General features: G+C 41.4%; 1 protein-coding gene across 1 annotated transcript in view; it reads right to left on the bottom strand.

Annotated features, from left to right (window-relative positions):
- LOC112676331 (solute carrier family 5 member 4) overlaps positions 1-8,653 on the bottom strand; it is a 43,262-nt gene extending 34,609 nt beyond the window's left edge. Inside the window, exons 1-5 of the mRNA XM_025473378.3 lie at positions 8,519-8,653; positions 7,406-7,477; positions 6,132-6,236; positions 5,224-5,283; positions 3,714-3,818 (exon numbers count right to left, since the gene is read on the bottom strand). Coding sequence (XP_025329163.3) covers positions 3,714-3,818; positions 5,224-5,283; positions 6,132-6,236; positions 7,406-7,477; positions 8,519-8,653 — 477 coding nt within the window. The remainder of the gene's footprint in view (positions 1-3,713; positions 3,819-5,223; positions 5,284-6,131; positions 6,237-7,405; positions 7,478-8,518) is intronic.
- Positions 8,654-19,265: the final 10,612 nt, after the last annotated feature.

The following is a 19,265-nucleotide window of genomic DNA, read 5'->3' on the forward strand; positions in this document are numbered from 1 at the left end:
TACAGAGGAACAATGAGTAAGTGAACAGAAAGTAAGAAATGTCTACACTACAGCTTGCATAGAATACTCTCTCATGATTGTATGCAGAAAAACAATGATAAAAACTAGAGTGGTAAATATAAGAGCCACAGTAAAGCAGTGGTTTTTGTTAAGGAGGAGGATGCTTGAGCACATTTGAGGTAGTAGAAAATAAGAAGAAAATATGATAGAGAGGTAATTACGAAGGAAATTTCAGAAACATCGAGAAGAGATAGGATGAAGATAGGCACAGGTTGGGAGGTTGGCCTTTGACAAAAAGAAGACTCTTCATCTTCAGACTGGTGAAAAGGAGGAAAGAAGGAGGCAAATGTAGATCGTTTAAGTGAGAGATGAGTGGTTCACACTTAAATTTTTTAGATAAAGTGGGAGATGAGGCTTTCTGATAAGAGGCAGAGGTATAGTGGCTAAAAAAAGTTGTGAATCATTTAGAATAGTTGTTGAGAGGACCAGAGAAAAATCCTAATGTAACACAGATAAAAGGATTATTGGTTGAGGTTTAGAGGCCAGCAGAGGGTGCTGCAGAGATCATGTGCACCCTGCACTACCTGGATGTGTGTGCCTGCACAGCATCCTTCCCAGCTTTCTGGATCTTTTTGCAACACAAACTTGTGCTGGCCCCACTTGGATCTGCCCCTTCAACTCTGACCCTCTCAGGTTCCATATCAAAAACCCAAAACCAAGCCAAAAGGCTAGACACATCACATAAGCATGTTGGCTAGAAACACACAAGTAAAAATCCTTGGGTGCATGCACAGAGTAAGTGGGAAGCTAGTTTGGAGTTTTTCTTGGAGAGTTCAATGTAAGAAAAGATAGACAAATTGAGGGTATGTGCAGAAGAGTGATTATAAGGATGGATCATGGAATTGAAGAAAAAGGAAAGCATGAGTGAACTGAGGGATAGGATAAGATGTCAGGATTCAGAATTGGAGGAATTAAAGGTAGGTTTCTTTGTAGAACTTGAATTTGGAAGAGGTGTCCAGGATATGATTAACTTTCCCCCCTAATATTTGAAATAAAACCTGACATATCAGTGGGTGAAAAGCCTATTATTAATTGAGCCTAGAACCTGACTCTGAGTTATGAACAGAAACTGCTTTCTGCTACTTTATCAGTGAGTTTTCAAGGAATTCAACTGCTGTGTAAATTGAGGCAAGATAAAGCTTTTTACAAAATTGGATGTTTGCAAAAAATTTATTTACCATTTCTGAAAAGCTATCTCCTAGCGATGCCACTTATTATATTTGAGTTGCCATAAAACATACCTGCATCTGTCTGCATTTATAGCTGTTACATTCATCCTGATTTACATAGCAAGGGGAGTTATTTAACCACAGCATTAACCACTTGTACATTCATGCTGAATCATTTACATATTAAAACACACATTATCATATTATGAATTTCTTGACTTTCATTTCTCTTATATAATGCAATTAAGGCATTAAATTGATAGTTTTGAAATTACATATAAGCCTCTATTACCAATGATTTTTTTTCACTGTGGTAAGATAAATAACATAAAACTTGCCATTTTAGTATGGATGATTCAATGGGATTAATTAAATTTGCAATGATTATAAAGTATTTCTCATGAAAAAAGCAACTCATGATCCAGGGATTTCTTTTGTTATTAAAAGATATTATTAAGATAATTGTCATATCTGAATAAATCCTGTAAGTTACGTATTATTTTGTATCGAGATTAAGTTCCTGACTTTTAAATTTGCAGTTGGGCAGCCCCAGTGGCTTAGCCACCTTCGGCCCAGGGCGAGATCCTGGAGACCTGGGATTGAGTCCCACGTCGGGCTCCCTGCATGGAGCCTGCTTCTCCCTCTGCCTGTGTCTCTGCCTCTCTCTCTCTCATTCTCTCTCTCATGAATAAATAAATAAAATCTTTAAAAAAATAAAATTTGCAATTGATTTTCTAACAGAATATCAGTATGTTATTAAGATACTACATACAGACTGAAATATTTAGAGGTTAAGTTGCATCATGTCTGCAATGATTCTCAATATAATGTTGGTATAATTGGAAGTATTATTGGAGGTTAAAAACCAGTGAATAAGATGATCTCTTTCAAATTTGGGGCAGGGGAGACTGAAAGCTAACCTTTTGTTAACTCCTCTTAATGATCTGTTTAATGAAAAACTATAGCAGACTCTGTTATCAGAGTGTAGTAATATACAAAAGGTCGTGTGTAAGATTAATCACTATTAATATCACTTTAAAGATAACCTTGTAGGTAAGAATGCACCCCTCCCACTGTGTATTTCCAGTCAACCACAGACCTTGCATAGTTATACACATGCTCTTGGGCTTTCCTGCTCCCCCATCCAGCTCCATAAGAATCCATGCCCTCCTCCCATTGGGAATCTTCCACTTCTGGACACTGCATCCCTCAAGGTCCTGTGGTCACTGTTATTTTGCTCCAGAACCTTATGTTCATGTTTTTTTAGGACTACAAAATGTAGATGTCAGAGCCAGAGGAGAAGTGGAAGATCACTGAAATTCAGTCACTTGTAGAACATATAGGCTCCTCTGCTTCTTTGAGCCTTTCCTAAATTTCTCATCCTGAGGACTTGTTTAAGCACTGCGCATCCCCCCCCCCATGAGAATGATGTCCAATTCTACTCTCCTGGGACCACCCCTTTTCATAAGTGTCTGTAGTATGTCTCTTCTACTTGTCCACACATCTATTTCAGCTCACATCTTAATATATTTTCATATATTGTCATAAAGTGCTAATGATTTCATGTGTATAGTTTTTATATCTTTAACCATATAGTGAACCCCTAGAGCATAGGAATCTTTATTATCTCTAGCACAGGTAGCAATATACATTGGGTAATGGAAAATGCTCACATTGCATTAGGAAGCTCATGCCATCTAATCTGAGCAGCTGGTTTACTTACGATAAGGACTCAACAGAAGAGCAAATATGAGGATCAGATTCTTCTCTCATGAACTTCCTAAACCATAAACTTGGAGGAAATTATTTCATTAGTCACCAAACATGAAGAGAAAATGTTACTCTCTTTGTTTTCTACATGTGTTGTTGAACCTTCAAATTCCTTTCTTTTCTCCTCAGTGATTATCTTCCAAGGAACTTTCCAAAAACTTTAGAATTCTTCTAACACTTATTTGTGACATCTGTATTATAAGAGCAGTCTTAGATAAAATAGAATAAATTTAAGAAGTTAGTTTAATGATATAAAGAATTTTCCATTTGGTTCATGTGCCAGATAAGTTGAAAATGAAAATATAAACCCCCTAGATTGGTTCTGACAAAGAGAATAAGGAGGTTATTTTGCACTAGAAAGCAGGGGACCAGAAAATCCTTCTCTTTTCTACTACTAAATTAGGTGTTTTTTGAATGAAACATTTTGTTCCTCCTGTACCTCCATTTTTTCCCATATCCTTAATGAATAGGTAGGTTTACACTCTGGAACCTCTCATGACTTGTAATTATTTTACTCTATGAATGCAGGATTTCTAAAGCTTCTTTTCTTTTTTCATAAAAAATTGGTAGTAAGATCCTAGGTAGGTTAGGACATCCATATAGCCAGACACATAAAGGCCGTCAATAGTTTATACACCAATGTCTCTGATTCTAGCATTCTAGTCCCACCAAAGTAATCTCAAGAATTGAAAATGCCAGAATCACTGAACTCACTGAGATTCTCAAAGCCACACAGATGAAGAGGGAGAGGACAGAGAGGTAGATCTGGAGTCTCTTCCCACCAAACCTCTTCCTCAGATATTCTGGCATTGTCATCACCTGCAGAAACAGATATCAGCAGGGATTCACCTTCAGAGCACAGCACATTCAGATTATTCAACACTTAGTAAGCACTTGTGCACCTGCACGTGTGTAACTGTGTGGTACCTTGGGAATACAGAGGTGAGAAAAACACACTCCCTTGGGAGAGCAGGCTTTCCTCCAAACACAGGCATTGGAATCAGATGATCTTAGAATCCAGATCAGGCATTTACTAGAAGTGTGACCTTTGGCAATTGACAATCTCTCTGACCCTCCATTTTCTCATCTGTAAAGTGGGAGTTTAATATGAAAGTACATGTAAAATACCCACAACAACACCAAATGCATGGCAGATGCTCAATAAATAATTTTTATTATTTTCACCAATAATGTTGCTGTCTAGTAAAAGTGATATTATTTATAATTAATGAACCACAATTAATGGTTACATGATAAATTGATAATTAAATAAACTGTTAATATATACTTGGGTATATACTTATGTGATTATCTTTACTGGGAAGAAGGAAATTATATTAAATCCCTACTTAGAGAAAAGTCTGAGATTATCATTACTGAAATATGAGATTAATTATGTGATGTGTAGGTAGTATAAAAGGTGCAGCTTTCCAGTTTCTTCATAGCAGATTAAGCTCATGATTTAATCTCCCCCAGTACAAAAGAATACATACTTATATAATATCAGCAGATAAATATCAGCAAATAAAATTTGCTTTTAAGCAAAAAAGGAGCTCTTGGTGGCTCAGAAATTGTGTGAAACTCCCTTAAGCATTGCACAGTACATTCAAAAATACATGCATGAGTTCTGTGGCATTGGTCCATTGGTCCAGAACTCATGAAGGAGAGCATCTTTCAACAGAAATTGTTCAGTCCTGATATTAGAAAGGACCCAAGATGAGCAAAGAAAGAATAAATGGTGGCCTACAGAGGAATGAGCCAGAACGCTTGTCTGCTGAGCACCCTCATCCCAGGAATTATTCCAGGATACAGCACATCATGGTCTGAGTACCAGCAGCAGAAGAAAAAAATGTGGGAGCTAGGTTCAGAGAAGCACAGCAGTGGTTGACAACACAAGGGTTGAAAGGGAGTTGGTGTAACTGTGGTATATCCTACCCTTAATTTAAAAAAATAAACTACTTTACAAATCTCAGAATGGCAAAAATTAGAATGAAGAAAAATACCATGTGCTGGTGAGGATGTGGGAAAATGGGAACCTCCATAATAGTGATCAAGAGGACAGCTGATTGCAGCCATTTTCAAGAGCGTGAGATAGCATTTAGTGGATTTAGGTAAGCGTAAGCCCAGAAACCCTGGGGCAAGTGATAATGGTTTCATGATTGAGCAGAAAGAATGATTAAATGAATGCCTGACTGATGCAAGATAACACCTATAGGATACTCACGTCTGCCTTGATGTATATGGGGACAAAGACCCATCCTAGAACCAGCAATAGCAGTAGAGCCTGCAAAAAAACAAAACAAAACAAAACAAAACAGAAAAGAATATGTAGTTCAAGAGACTTGGCTTGTATCACTTCATTATCTCTAAGTCTGAAAATAAAGTAAGTTTGCATGGATCTTGTCCCATCAACCAATTATGAGTTCAAGACAGCTGTGGATTCCTTTCGTCTGTTCCATGATTCAGATACCACACTTTCCTGGGGCTTAAAGTGGGACAAAAGATGTGTGAAGTAAAATGGATAGAAGATGAGAGATCTGGGCCCAGCTGGACTCCCAGATCATACATTCTTTGCTAAAAGGAATAATCCTCGAATGGAAGGAATTATATACTGAGTAACAAAGCAATGAGAAAACAATTTGATGGTAGGAGGATATTCCCACTGTCCTCCAAGTCTTGCCACATATAATAATGGTAATGGTATAATCTTGCATTAACAATACTATTTACAAAGAATCTTTGCATATATCACTCATGCTGCCCTCACAACAACCAGGTAAGGAAGATATGATAAGCAGTTACTCCTGTTTTATGTAAGGGGAACCCAAGCCTCACAGAGATTAAGGAAGTCCAAGGTTACACGTTAAAAGAGCCACACTCTTGATAGCCTGATAACCACACCCACTGGGGCCATAAGGGCATGTTGTTCGTTTCTCTGGAAGCTGGCTCCATCCTGGAGTTTATGGTGCTATCAAAAGAGAACTCAGGCCATAGAGCATGTGTGGAGACTGGGTCCATTCTGGAGTCCCTGATACTGCTAAGGCAAAGCTAGGGGCAAAATCTTCAACAAAGGAGGGGTATATACACGGACAGAGTTTGGATTTAAAGGAAAAATCCTATGATGTTACTTACGTTCCATTCAAAGGCTGCAGTGGCAATTCCTGAGGCTGCTCCTGTCCCTGCCAGCCCCACAAAGTGGCCGCTGCCAATGTTACTGGCAAAGAGAGAGGCGCCCATCTGGAATCCAAAAAAACCAGACTAGGATCAGAGTTAAAAGACCTATATCAGATTTCTTGAAAGCAGGTAAATGTTGAGATGTTTCCATCACACCTCCTTAGGGCAAGAGTCCTGTGGGCTGAATCTAGCCAGTCCCCAGTTTTTATATGGTTGATAGGTAAAAAACGTTTTTTTTTTTTTTAATATTTTCAAATGGCTAAAAAAACCCCTAAAGAAGACTAATATTTTGTGAAATGTGAAATTATATGAAATTCAAGTTTCAATATTCACAAATAGTTTTATTGGAACACAGCCACTCTTGTTGGTTTTACATGTTCATGAGGGCTGTGTTGCAACACCAGATCTCTTCCCTGACGGATTTTTATCTCTGACCACCTTGGCAAGAGCCCCATTGCACCAGAGGGTGCATCTTCTTCTCTGAATCCATATAGTATCAACAGAGGGTTGGGTATACAGTGGGTGCTCAGTACATTCTTCCTTCATGGATCTGCTAATTATATAATATGAATGAAAGTGGAGACTGGGAAGTGACCCGGCCAGAGTGGATTTTTTATCGGAGTGTCCCATCAGACATTGCCTTCTTAAGATTGTTTTTATGAAACATTCAAGGCTCAACCAATCCCATAGCCATAAATGAGCTTCTATTCACTCTCTGACCTAAAATGTCTGAATAGAAAAGGTGATGTTACTGAGGGCTGAAAAGATGGGAACGGAAGAATGGGCATTGCAGCAGTTCCACATCCCAATTCTATTTTGTCAGGACTAGTGCTTGCCTCTGATTACTCAAAAGATTTCTCTTCATCTTTGAGACTCAAGAACAGTGATGGAAGAGGAGGTAGGTGGGAAGAAAGTCCTTATGACTGGAAGGATGAAGAGGAACTTCTTAAGAAGGAAATATCTGATTGGACACTCCAATAAATATCAATTTCAAGCTTGGTTGGTTTGCTTTAACCACTCTGGCCAAGTCACTTCTTGCTCTCATAATGGGTGACACACTCTCGTTTACTGGAATGACAGGACAGATCTTCGGGGTCAGGGATTTAGGAAGAGACACCAGCAAGTGGACAGCCCATGCACATCAGAAACTATCAGCATTCCCAATGTTTTCTTTACTCATTCTTAAACATGTACATAGGAAATTGATCTCTGAGAAACTTAGACACACTCACTGGCCACCAGGCTACATCTCGACCAGCCAAGAAGAAACCTCCAATGGTGCCCCGGTTGGTCTTCAGCATTGCCTACGCAGAAAGGAGGACATGTGAGGGCCAAACTACTGAAGGTTCAACCAGGATGCTACAGATGCTCTGGCTGGAGTGTTCATAGTGGTCACTCCTTCAGCACGCCTAAAGAGAAATATTTTCCTAGAAAATGTGATATAGCATCAAATTTAAAAGGATCTCAAAATCATAGTTTTGTAGAAATGAAGGGACTTTGAGAAATCCTATTCCTCAACTTCTGTCCTAATTGTTCTGTTTATTTTCGTTTATGAAAATAATGTGGGGTATCGCTAAAGTTGTGCTTGGAAGTAAATTTGCAGCTTTATGCTTAACACTAAAAATAAGGAATGAATGCAAATTAATTAAGCATCCAACTGACTCACTTAGAAAGTGAGCAAAATAACAAAGGAAAATAAAAGAAATGAGATAATAAAAGTAACATCTTTATTCATTATGCCAGGAGTTGGAGATGGTGAACAGAATAAGTCTGAGGTATTTACCCCAAAGATACAGATGCCACTGCTGGAACACCTGCACTGGGATGTTTCTAGCAGCAATGTCCACAATAGCCAAACTGTGGAAGGAGCCTCGCTGTTCATCAAAAGATGAATGGATAAAGAAGATGTGGTCTATATATGCAATGGAATATTCCTCAGCCATTAGAAACCCACCACTTGCTTCGACGTGGATGGAACTGGAGGGTATTATGCTGAGTGAAATAAGTCAATCAGAGAAGGACAAACATTAGATGGTCTCATTCATTTGGGGAATATAAAAATTAGTGAAAGGGAATAAAGGGGAAAGGAGAGAAAAATGAGTGAAAATATCAGTGAGGGTGAGAATAAGTCTGAGGTGCTGCTTGCTGGCTCTGATCAAATGATGCAGTTGGTAGGAGAATAAATTAACTGAGCAAACATTACTCATATCACACACAAGACAATGATTCTGAGAGAAGGATTATGAAATCTAACAATTGTTAATGTTCTCTTAGCTTTATCACATTGTCACACCACACTCCTCCCTTCAGGTTCCCATCCCAAACACCACTGGACTTCTACGTACCCACAGCCCAACAGCCATCACCACCACGAAATAGATGACAATGACAGAGATGTCAGCAGCATTGTGGATGCGGTCCGACATTTCAGGAGGACCAAGGGTCCCAGTTATGGTGCTGGGGCTTAATGTGCTAGCCATGGTTGCAGGTGGTGCTTTCTCATCCCAGGGATGGCCCTTTCCTTATATTAACTCTAGGTTAATAATCAGCCTTGAGCGGGTGGGGCATGGTATCAGAGCCAGCTCCTGGATATGAGGACCTTTAAACCTCTTCTTTAAAGCTCTGAGATCTGTTTTTCAGTAATCAGTGTCGGCTTAAGTAGATTGTGGGAATGAGCAGTGAAAGATGAGAAATGGAATGAGAATTCCAGGTGAAGAGTAGGGGGTTCACCAAATGGAAAGATGGGTTTTTAAAGATTTGACCAGGTTGAATGAAGATTAGGGAGAGATGAAGGGAACAAGGAAGGAAGAAGGACCGTGAAGGGGCAAGAAAAGAGCCAAGAGGGACAGGGGGTGAGGGGCCTTCATGGAACAGATAAGATTCCCCACCAAAGAATTATATTGCCTTAAAGTGAAGTTAATTGTGCATTTCATGGGTTCCAGAGCCTCATATTTTTCTGGAACAGGTAATTTAAGTAGGCTTTATATGACACATTAGGACTGTGGTAGCCCGTGCTGGAAAGTGAAGTGGTTTTGTGAGGTTGAACCAGAGGTTTTGACAATGAGTGAATCAACCTGAAAGCATGGAGTAGTGATTTTCTTTTATGTATTATTATTTTTTTAAAATAATTTGTTTACTCGTGAGAGGTGCAGAAAGAGAGGCAGAGACATAGGCAGAGGGAGAAGCGGGCTCCCTGTGGGGAGCTCCAAGTGGGACTCGTTTCCAGGACCCTGGGATCATGACTTGAGCCAAAGGCAGACACTCAACCCAGTGGCCACCCAGGCGCCCCTAATAGTGATGTTCTGATTTGTATTTCTAATGCATTCCTTTTCAAAGCTGAATAATAATCATATACCATTGCACGTATATAACACATTTTGTTTATCTGGGGCACAGGACCCCATCAACTTCCTAAAGTTAAAAGTAAAGCTTCAACATTTTTCTTCCCTTCATTTTTTTTGTAAAATAATGTGGTAAAATATACATTACATAAAATTGGCATTGTTGGCATTTTTTAAAGTAAGCTCTACACCCAATGTGGGACTTGAACTCATGACCCCAAGATCAAGATCACATGCTCTATCAGCTGAGCCATCAGCCACCCCCATTGCTGTCATTTTTTAAGTGTATAGTTCAGTGGCATTAAGTACATTTTCAATATTGTGCAACTGTCACCATGATCCATTTTCAGAACTTTGTCATTATCCCCAACAGCGGTTCTCTACCTAATAAATGATAACTCTGTGTTCTTTCCTCTTCCCAGCTGTTGGTAACCTCTATTCTACTTTCCGTCTCTTTGAATTTGCTGTTCCAGGTACATAAAATAAGTGGACTCATATAATATTTGTCCTATGAATCCTTCTTATTTCACTTAGTGTGGTGTTCTCAGGATTCATTCATGTTGTAGCATACAACAGCATTGCATTCCTTTTCAAAGTGAATAATATTCCATTGAATGGATATATCACATTTTGTTTATCCATTTATTTGTTCATGAACATTTGGGTTATTTGTATCTTTTAGCTATTGTGAATAATATAGCTATGAACATTGGTGGACAAGTACCTATTCACTGGTGGACAAGAATCTATTTGAGCGCTTGCATACAAATCTTTTGAGTACACACTCAGAAACAGAATTGCTAGTTCTTATGATAATTCTATATTTAACATTTTAAGGAACCACTACATTGTTCTACACAGTAGTTGCATCATTTCACTTTCCTACCAGCAATGCAGAAGATTTTCAGTTTCTCCATATACTCACCAATATGTGTTATTTTCAGTTTTTAAAATTATGGCCATCCTTGTAGGTGTGAAATATCTCGTAGTGGTTTTGATTTGTACTTCCTTTTTTATGCTTTTATTTTTTTTTTGTAGAGAAAGAAAGAGCTCCTGTGCATGTAATGGAGAGGGGCAGAGGGAGAGAGAGAGAATCTTAAGCAGGCACCATGCCCTATGTGGAACCCATAGCTGGGCTCAATCTTACAACCTTCAGATTATGACTTGAGCAGAAATCAAGAGTTGGGCACCCAGGTGCCCCTTCAGTTGATTTTTGTTTTTTTTTTTTCCTCCCATTTACTGATTTGTTTATGTCTGATCTAATCTTTATCATTCCCTTCATTCTTATAGCTTTGATTTTAGATATTTTTTAATAAATTTATTTTATATTGGTGTTCAATTTACCAACTTACAGAATAACACCCAGTGCTCATCCCATCAAGTGCCCTCCTCAGTGCCCGTCACCTATTCACCACCACCCCTCCCCTCCTCCCCTTCCACCACCCCTAGTTCGTTTCCCAGAGTTAGGAGTCTTTATGTTCTGTCTCCCTTTCTGATATTTCCCACACATTTCTTCTCCCTTCCCTTATATTCCCTTTCACTATTATTTATATTCCCCAAATGAATGAGAACATACACTGTTTGTCCTTCTCCGATTGACTTACTTCACCCAGCATAATACCCTCCAGTTCCATCCACGTTGAAGCAAATGGTGGGTATTTGTCGTTTCTAATGGCTGAGTAATATTCCATTGTATACATAAACCACATCTTCTTTATCCATTCATCTTTCGATGGACACCAAGGCTCCTTCCACAGTTTGGCTGTTGTGGACATTGCTGCTAGAAACATCAGGGTGCAGGTGTCCCGGCGTTTCATTAGTTTTTTTTAGAGTGCTTTAAGGTGTAAAATTAGTTATTGGATTTGAGATCTTCTTTTTATTTATTTATTTTTAAATTTAAAAAGATTTTTTATTTATCTATTCATGAGAACACACAAACACACACAGAAAGAGAGAGAGGCAGAGACACAGGCAGAGGAAGAAGCAGGCTCCATGCAGGGAGCCCGATGTGGGATTCAATCCCAGGTCTCCAAGGATCATGCCCTGAGCCAGAGACAGACCCTCAACCGCTGAGCCACCCAGGTGTCTTGAGATCTTCTTTGTAAATGTAAGTCTTTACAGCTATAAATTTCCCCCTTAGTACAGCTTTCCTTGCATCTCATAAGTTTTGATATATTGTAATTTTGTTTTCTCTCGTCACAAATTATTTTTTCCCAATATTTATTCAGGTGTAATTGAAAAAATAAAAATTGCATAATTTAGGTGTATAGGTGATATATTTGATACATGTATACCTTGTGAAATGATTACAACAGGAGGAGGGGCAAGATGGTGGAAGAGTAGGGTCCCCAAATCACCTGTCCCCACCAAATTACCTAGAAAACCTTCAAATCATCCTGAAAATCTACGAATTCTGCCTGAGATTTAAAGAGATTTAAAGATTTTCAGTGGCCTGAAACGCTACAGTGAGAAGAGTTTGTGCTTCTATCAAGGTAGGAAGACGGGAAAAAAGAAATAAAGAAACAAAAGGCCTCCAAGGGGGAGGGGCCCTGCGAGGAGCCGGGCTGAGGCCGGGGCGAGCGTCCCCAGGAGAGGAGAGCCCCGTCCCGGAGGAGCAGGAGCTGCACCAACTTTCCTGGGCGGAAAGGGGCTCGCAGGGAGGTGGAGCAGGACCCCAGGAGGGCGAGGATGCCCTCGGGCTCCCCGGGACAGTAACAGAGGAACTGCGCCCCGGGAGAGTGCGCCGAGCTCCCTAAGGGCTGCAGCGCGCATGGCGGGACCCGGAGCAGCTTGGAGGGGCTCGGGGGCTGCTCCGCGGAGGGGGCTGCAGGGCGGGAGCGCGAATCCAACAGCGCAGGCCCCGGAGGACAGGGCGCCGGGACACTGCCCAGGATCCCGCCTCCCCCCGGGACAGGCAGAGGCCGGGAGGGCCCAGGACAGCAAGGACCCTCGTGCCCCGAGCTAAGCAGATCAGCGACCCTGCCCCGGAGCCTCCAGGCCCTGCAGACGGAGAGCTCCGGAGTTACTGCGGGAGCTGAATCCGGTTTCCAGAGCTGGCCCCGCCACTGGGATTGTTCCTCCAGGGGCCTCATGGGGTAAACAACCCCCACTGAGCCCTGCACCAGGCAAGGGGCAGAGCAGCTCCCCCAAGTGCTAACACCTGAAAATCAGCACAACAGGACCCTCCCACAGAAGACCAGCTAGACGGACAAGTTCCAGGGGAAGTCAAGGGACTTAGAGTATACAGAAACAGAAGATACTCCCCTGTGTTTTTGTTTTGTTTTGTTTTGATTTCTGTTTGCTTCCCCCTCCCTTTTTTCCCCCTTTCTTTCTTTTTCTTTCTCTTTTTCTTCTCTTTTTTCCTATTTTTCTTCCTTTTTTCTTTTTCTCTTTTCTTTCCTTCTTTCTCTCCTCTCTTTTTCTCCTTTTCCCAATACAACTTGTTTTTGGCCACTCTGCACTGAGCAAAATGACTAGAAGGAAAACCTCACCTCAAAAGAAAGAATCAGAAACAGTCCTCTCTCCCACAGACTTCCAAAATCTGGATTACAATTCAATGTCAGAAAGCCAATTCAGAAGCACTATTATACAGCGACTGGTGGCTCTAGAAAAAAGCATAAAGGACTCAAGAGACTTCATGACTGCAGAATTTAGATCCAATCAGGCAGAAATTAAAAATCAATTGAATGAGAGGCAATCCGAGCTAGAAGTCCTAACGAAGAGGGTTAACGAAGTGGAAGAACGAGTTAGGAGTCTTTATGTGACATAGAAAACAAGGAGTGACATAGAAGACAAGTTGATGACAAAGAGGGAAACTGAGGAAAAAAGAGACAGACAATTAAAAGACCATGAAGACAGATTAAGGGAAATAAACGACAGCCTGAGGAAGAAAAACCTACGTTTAATTGGGGTTCCTGAGGGCGCTGAAAGGGCCAGAGGGCCAGAATATGTATTTGAACAAATCATAGCTGAAAACTTTCCTAATCTGGGAAGGGAAACAGGCATTAAGATCCAGGAAATAGAGAGATCCCCCCTAAAATCAATAAAAACAGTTCAACACCTAGACATTTAATAGTGAAGCTTGCAAATTCCAAAGATAAAGAGAAGATTCTTAAAGCAGCAAGGGACAAGAAATCCCTGACTTTTATGGGGAGGAATATTAGGGTAACAGCAGACCTCTCCACAGAGACCTGGCAGGCCAGAAAGGGCTGGCAGGAGATATTCAGGGTCCTAAATGAGAAGAACATGCAACCAAGAATACTTTATCCAGCAAGGCTCTCACTCAAAATGGAAGGAGAGATAAAGAGCTTCCAAGACAGGCAAGAACTGCTTCTGAATTGGCTTTCTGACATTGAATTGTAATCCAGATTTTGTAACTCTGTGGGAGAGAGGACTGTTTCTGATTCTTTCTTTTGAGGTGAGGTTTTCCTTCTAGTCATTTTGCTCAGTGCAGAGTGGCCAAAAGCAAGTTGTATTGGGAAAAAGAGAAAAAGAGAGGAGAGAAAGAAGGAAAGAAAAGAGAAAGAGAAAAAAAAGGGAAGAAAAAAAAGGAAAAAAAAAGAAGAAAAAGAGAAAGAAAAAGAAAGGAGAAAAAAAGGGGGTGGGGGAAGGAAACAAATCAAAAAGCAAAACAAAACAAAGCAAAACAAAAAAAAAGAACCACGGGGGAGTATCTTCTGATTCTGTGTACTTTAAGTCCCTTGGCTTCTCCTGGAAGTAGTCAGTCTAGCTGGCCTTCTGGGGGAGGGGCCTGTTGTGCTGATTTTCAGGTGTTAGCAGTTGGGGGAGCTGCTGTGCCCCTGCCTGGTGCAGGGCTCGGTGGGGGTTGTTTACCCCGTGAGGCCCCTGGAGGAACAGCCCCAGTGGCGGGGCCAGGTCTGGAAACCTGGATTCAGCTCCGGCAGGAACTCCGTCTGCAGGGCCTGGAGGCTCTGGGGCGGGGCCGCTGCTCTGCTCAGCTGGGGCAGGAGCGTCCTTGCTGTCCTGGGCCCTCCCGGCCTCTGCCTGTCCCGGGGGGAGGCGGGATCCTGGGCTGTGTCCCGGCGCTCTGTGCTCCGGAGCCTGCGCTGGTGGATTCGCGCTCCCGCCCCGCAGCCCCCTCCGCGGAGCTGCCGCCCGAGCCCCTCCGAGCTGCTCCTGGAACCGCGCAGCCCCCTCCGCATGGAGCCTCTTCCTCTGCCCGAGCCCCTCCGAGCTGCTCCCGGGGCCGCGCAGCCCCCTCCGCGGAGCCGCCGCCTGAGCCCCTCTGAGCTGCTCCAGTCCCGCCGTGCGCGCTGCAGCCCTTAGGGAGCTCGGCGCACTCTCCCGGCGCGCAGGTGTCTGTTACTGTCTCAGGGAGCCGGAGGGCATCCTCGCCCTCCTGGGTCCTGCTCCAACTCCCCACGAGCCCCTTTCCGCCCGGGAAGGTCGGTGCAGCTCCTGCGTCTCCGGGACGGGGCTCTCCTGTCCTGGGACACTCGCCGCGGCCCCAGCCCGGCTCCTCTTGGGACCCCTCCCCCTTGGATGCCTTTTGTTTCTTTATTTCTTTTTCCCCCGTCTTCCTACCTTGATAGAAGCGCGAACTCTTCTCACTGTTGCATTCCAGCTGGTCTCTCTTTAATTCTCAGGCCGAATTCATAGATTTTCAGGATGATTGGAAGGTTTTCTAGGTAATTTGGTGGAGACAGGTGATTTGGAGACCCTACTCTTCCGCCATCTTGCTCCTCCCCCCGACAGGCAAGAACTGAAAGAATATGTGACCTCCAAACCAGCTCTGCAGGAAATTTTAAGGGGGACTCTTAAAATTCCCCTTTAAGAAGAAGTTCAGTGCAACAATCCACAAAAACAAGGACTGAATAGATATCATGATGACACTAAACTCATACCTGTCAATAGTAACTCTGAACGTGAACGGGCTTAATGACCCCATCAAAAGGCGCAGGGTTTCGGACTGGATAAAAAAGCAGGACCCATCTATTTGCTGTCTACAAGAGACTCATTTTAGACAGAAGGACACGTACAGCCTGAAAATAAAAGGTTGGAGAACCATTTACCATTCGAATGGTCCTCAAAAGAAAGCAGGGGTAGCCATCCTTATATCAGATAAAGTAAAATTTACCCCGAAGACTGTAGTGAGAGATGAAGAGGGATATTATCTCATACTTAAAGGATCTATCCAACAAGAGGACTTAAGAATCCTCAATATATATGCCCCCAATGTGGGAACTGCCAAGTATTTAAATCAATTAATAACCAAAGCGAAGAAATATTTAGATAATACTACACTTACACTTGGTGACTTTCATCTAGCTCTTTCTACCCTCGATAGGTCTTCTAAGCACACCATCTCCAAAGAAACGAGAGTTTTAAATGATACACTGGACCAGATGGATTTCACAGATATCTACAGAACTTTACATCCAACCTCAACTGAATACACATTCTTCTCAAGTGCACATGGAACTATCTCCATAATAGACCACATACTGAGTCACAAATCGGGTCTGAACCGATACCAAAAGATTGGGATCATCCCCTGCATATTCTCAGACCATAATTCTTGAAATTAGAACTAAATCACAACAAGAAGTTTGGAAGGATGTCAAACACATGGAGGTTAAGGACCATCCTGCTAAAAGATGAAAGGGTCAACCAGGAAGTTAAGGAAGAATTAAAAAGATTCATGGAAACTAATGAGAATGAAGATACAACAGTTCAAAATCTTTGGGATGCAGCAAAAGCAGTCCTAAGGGGGAAATACATCGCAATACAAGCATCTATTCAAAAACTGGAAAGAACTCAAATACAAAAGCTAACCTTACACATAAAGGAGCTAGAGAAAAAACAGCAGATAGATCCTACACCCAGCAGAAGAAGAGAGTTAATTAAAATTCGAGCAGAACTCAACTAAATCAAGACCAGAAAAACTGTGGAACAGATCAACAGAACCAGGAGTTGGTTCTTTGAAAGAATTAATAAGATAGATAAAGCATTAGCCAGTCTTATTAAAAAGAGACAAAAGACTCAAATTAATAAAATCATGAATGAGAAAGGAGAGATCACTACCAACACCAAGGAAATACAAACGATTTTAAAAACATATTATGAACAGCTATACGCCAATAAATTATGCAATCTAGAAGAAATGGACGCATTCCTGGAAAGCCACAAACTACCAAACCTGGAACAGGAAGAAATAGAAAACCTGAACAGGCCAATAACCAGGGAGGAAATTGAAGCAGTCATCAAAAACCTCCCAAGACACAAGAGTCCAGGGCCAGATGGCTTACCAAGGGAATTCTATCAAATGTTTAAAGAAGAAATCATACCTATTCTACTAAAGCTGTTTGGAAAGATAGAAAGAGATGGAGTACTTCCAAATTCGTTCTATGAGGCCAGCATCACCTTAATTCCAAAAGCAGACAAAGACCCCACCAAAAAGGAGAATTAGAGACCATATCCCTGATGAACATGGATGCAAAAATTCTCAACAAGATACTAGCCAATAGGATCCAACAGCACATAAAGAAAATTCTCCACCATGACCAAGTAAGATTTATCCCTGGGACACAAGGCTGGTTCAACACTCGCAAAACAATCAATGTGATTCATCATATCAGCAAGAGAAAAACCAAGAACCATATGATCCTCTCATTAGATGCAGAGAAAGCATTTGACAAAATACAGCATCCATTCCAGATCAAAACTCTTCAGAGTGTAGGGATAGAGGGAACATTCCTCGACATCTTAAAAGCCATCTATGAAAGCCCACAGCAAATATCATTCTCCATGGGGAAGCAGTGGGAGCCTTTCCCCTAAGATCAGGAACAAGACAGGGATGTCCACTCTCACCACTGCTATTCAACATAGTACTGGAAGTCCTAGCCCCAGCAGTCAGACAACAAAAAGACATTAAAGGCATTCAAATTGGCAAAGAAGAAGCCAAACGCTCCCTCTTCGCTGATGACATGATACTCTACATAGAAAACCCAAAAGCCTCCACCCCAAGATTACTAGAACTCATACAGCAATTTGGTAGCGTGGCAGGATACAAATCAATGCCCAGAAGTCAGTGGTATTTCTATACACTAACAATGAGACTGAAGAAAGAGAAATTAAGGAGTCAATCCCATTTACAATTGCACCCAAAAGCATAAGATACCTAGGAATAAACCTAATCAAAGAGGTAAAGGATCTATACCCTAAAAACTACAGAACGCTTCTGAAAGAAATTGAGGAAGACACAAAGAGATGGAAAAATATTCCGTGCTCATGGATTGGCAGAATTATTATTAATTTTTAAAAATAAATTTATTTTTTATTGGTGTTCAATTTACCAACATACAGAATAACACCCAGTGCTCATCCCATCAAGTGCCCCCCTCAGTGCCCGTCACCCATTCACCCCCATGCCCCGCCCTCCTCCCCTTCCACCACCAATTGTTCGTTTCCCAGAGTTAGGAGTCTTTATGTTCTGTCTCCCTTTCTGTTATTTCCCAAACATTTCTTCTCCCTTCCCTTATATTCCCTTTCACTATTATTTATATTCCCCAAATGAATGAGAACATATAATGTTTGTCCTTCTCCGATTGACTTACTTCACTCAGCATAATACCCTCCAGTTGGATTGGCAGAATTAATATTGTGAAAATGTCAATGTTACCAAGGGCAATTTACACGTTTAATGCAATCCCTATCAAAATACCATGGACTTTCTTCAGAGAGTTAGAACAAATTATTTTAATATTTTGTGGAATCAGAAAGGACCCCGAATAGCCAGGGGAATTTTAAAAAAGGAAACCATAGCTGGGGGCATCACAATGCCAGATTTCAAGCTGTACTACAAAGCTGTGGTCATCAAGACAGTGTGGTGCTGGCACAAAAACAGACACATAGATCAATGGAACAGAGTAGAGAACCCAGAAGTAGACCCTGAACTTTATGGTCAACTAATATTCGATAAAGGAGAAAAGACTATCCATTGGAAGAAAGACAGTGTCTTCAATACATGGTGCTGGGGAAATTGGACATCCACATGCAGAAGAATGAAACTAGAGCACTCTCTTTCACCATACACAAAGATAAACTCAAAATGGATGAAAGATCTAAATATGATAGAAGATTCCATTAAAATCCTAGAGGAGAACACAGGCAACACCCTTTTTGAACTCGCCCACAGTCACTTCTTGCAAGATACATCCACGAATGTAAAAGAAACAAAAGCAAAAATGAACTATTGGGACTTCAACAAGATAAGAAGCTTTTGCACAGCAAAGGATATAGTCAACAAAACTAAAAGACAACCTACAGAATGGGAGAAGATATTTGCAAATGACGTATCAGCTAAAGGGCTAGTTTCCAAGATCTATAAAGAACTTATTAAACTCAGCAGCAAAGAAACAAACAATCCAATCATGAAATGGGCAAAAGACATGAAGAGAAATCTCACAGAGGAAGACATAGACATGGCCAACAGGCACATGAGAAAATGCTGTGCATCACTTGCCATCAGGGAAATACAAATCAAAACCACAATGAGATACCACCTCACATCAGTGAGAATGGGGAACATTAACAAGGCAGGAAACAACAAATGTTGGAGAGGATGTGGAGAAAAAGGAACCCTCTTACACTGTTGGTGGGAATGTGAACTGGTGCAGCCACTCTGGAAAACTGTGTGGAGATTCCTCAAAGAGTTAAAAGTAGACCTGTCCTACGACCCAGGAATTGCACTGTTGGGGATTTACCCCAAAGATTTAGATGCAATGAAACG

Source organism: Canis lupus, chromosome 26, assembly GCF_003254725.2.
Source record: "Canis lupus dingo isolate Sandy chromosome 26, ASM325472v2, whole genome shotgun sequence".
In the NCBI taxonomy this organism is placed as follows: Eukaryota; Metazoa; Chordata; class Mammalia; order Carnivora; family Canidae; genus Canis; species Canis lupus.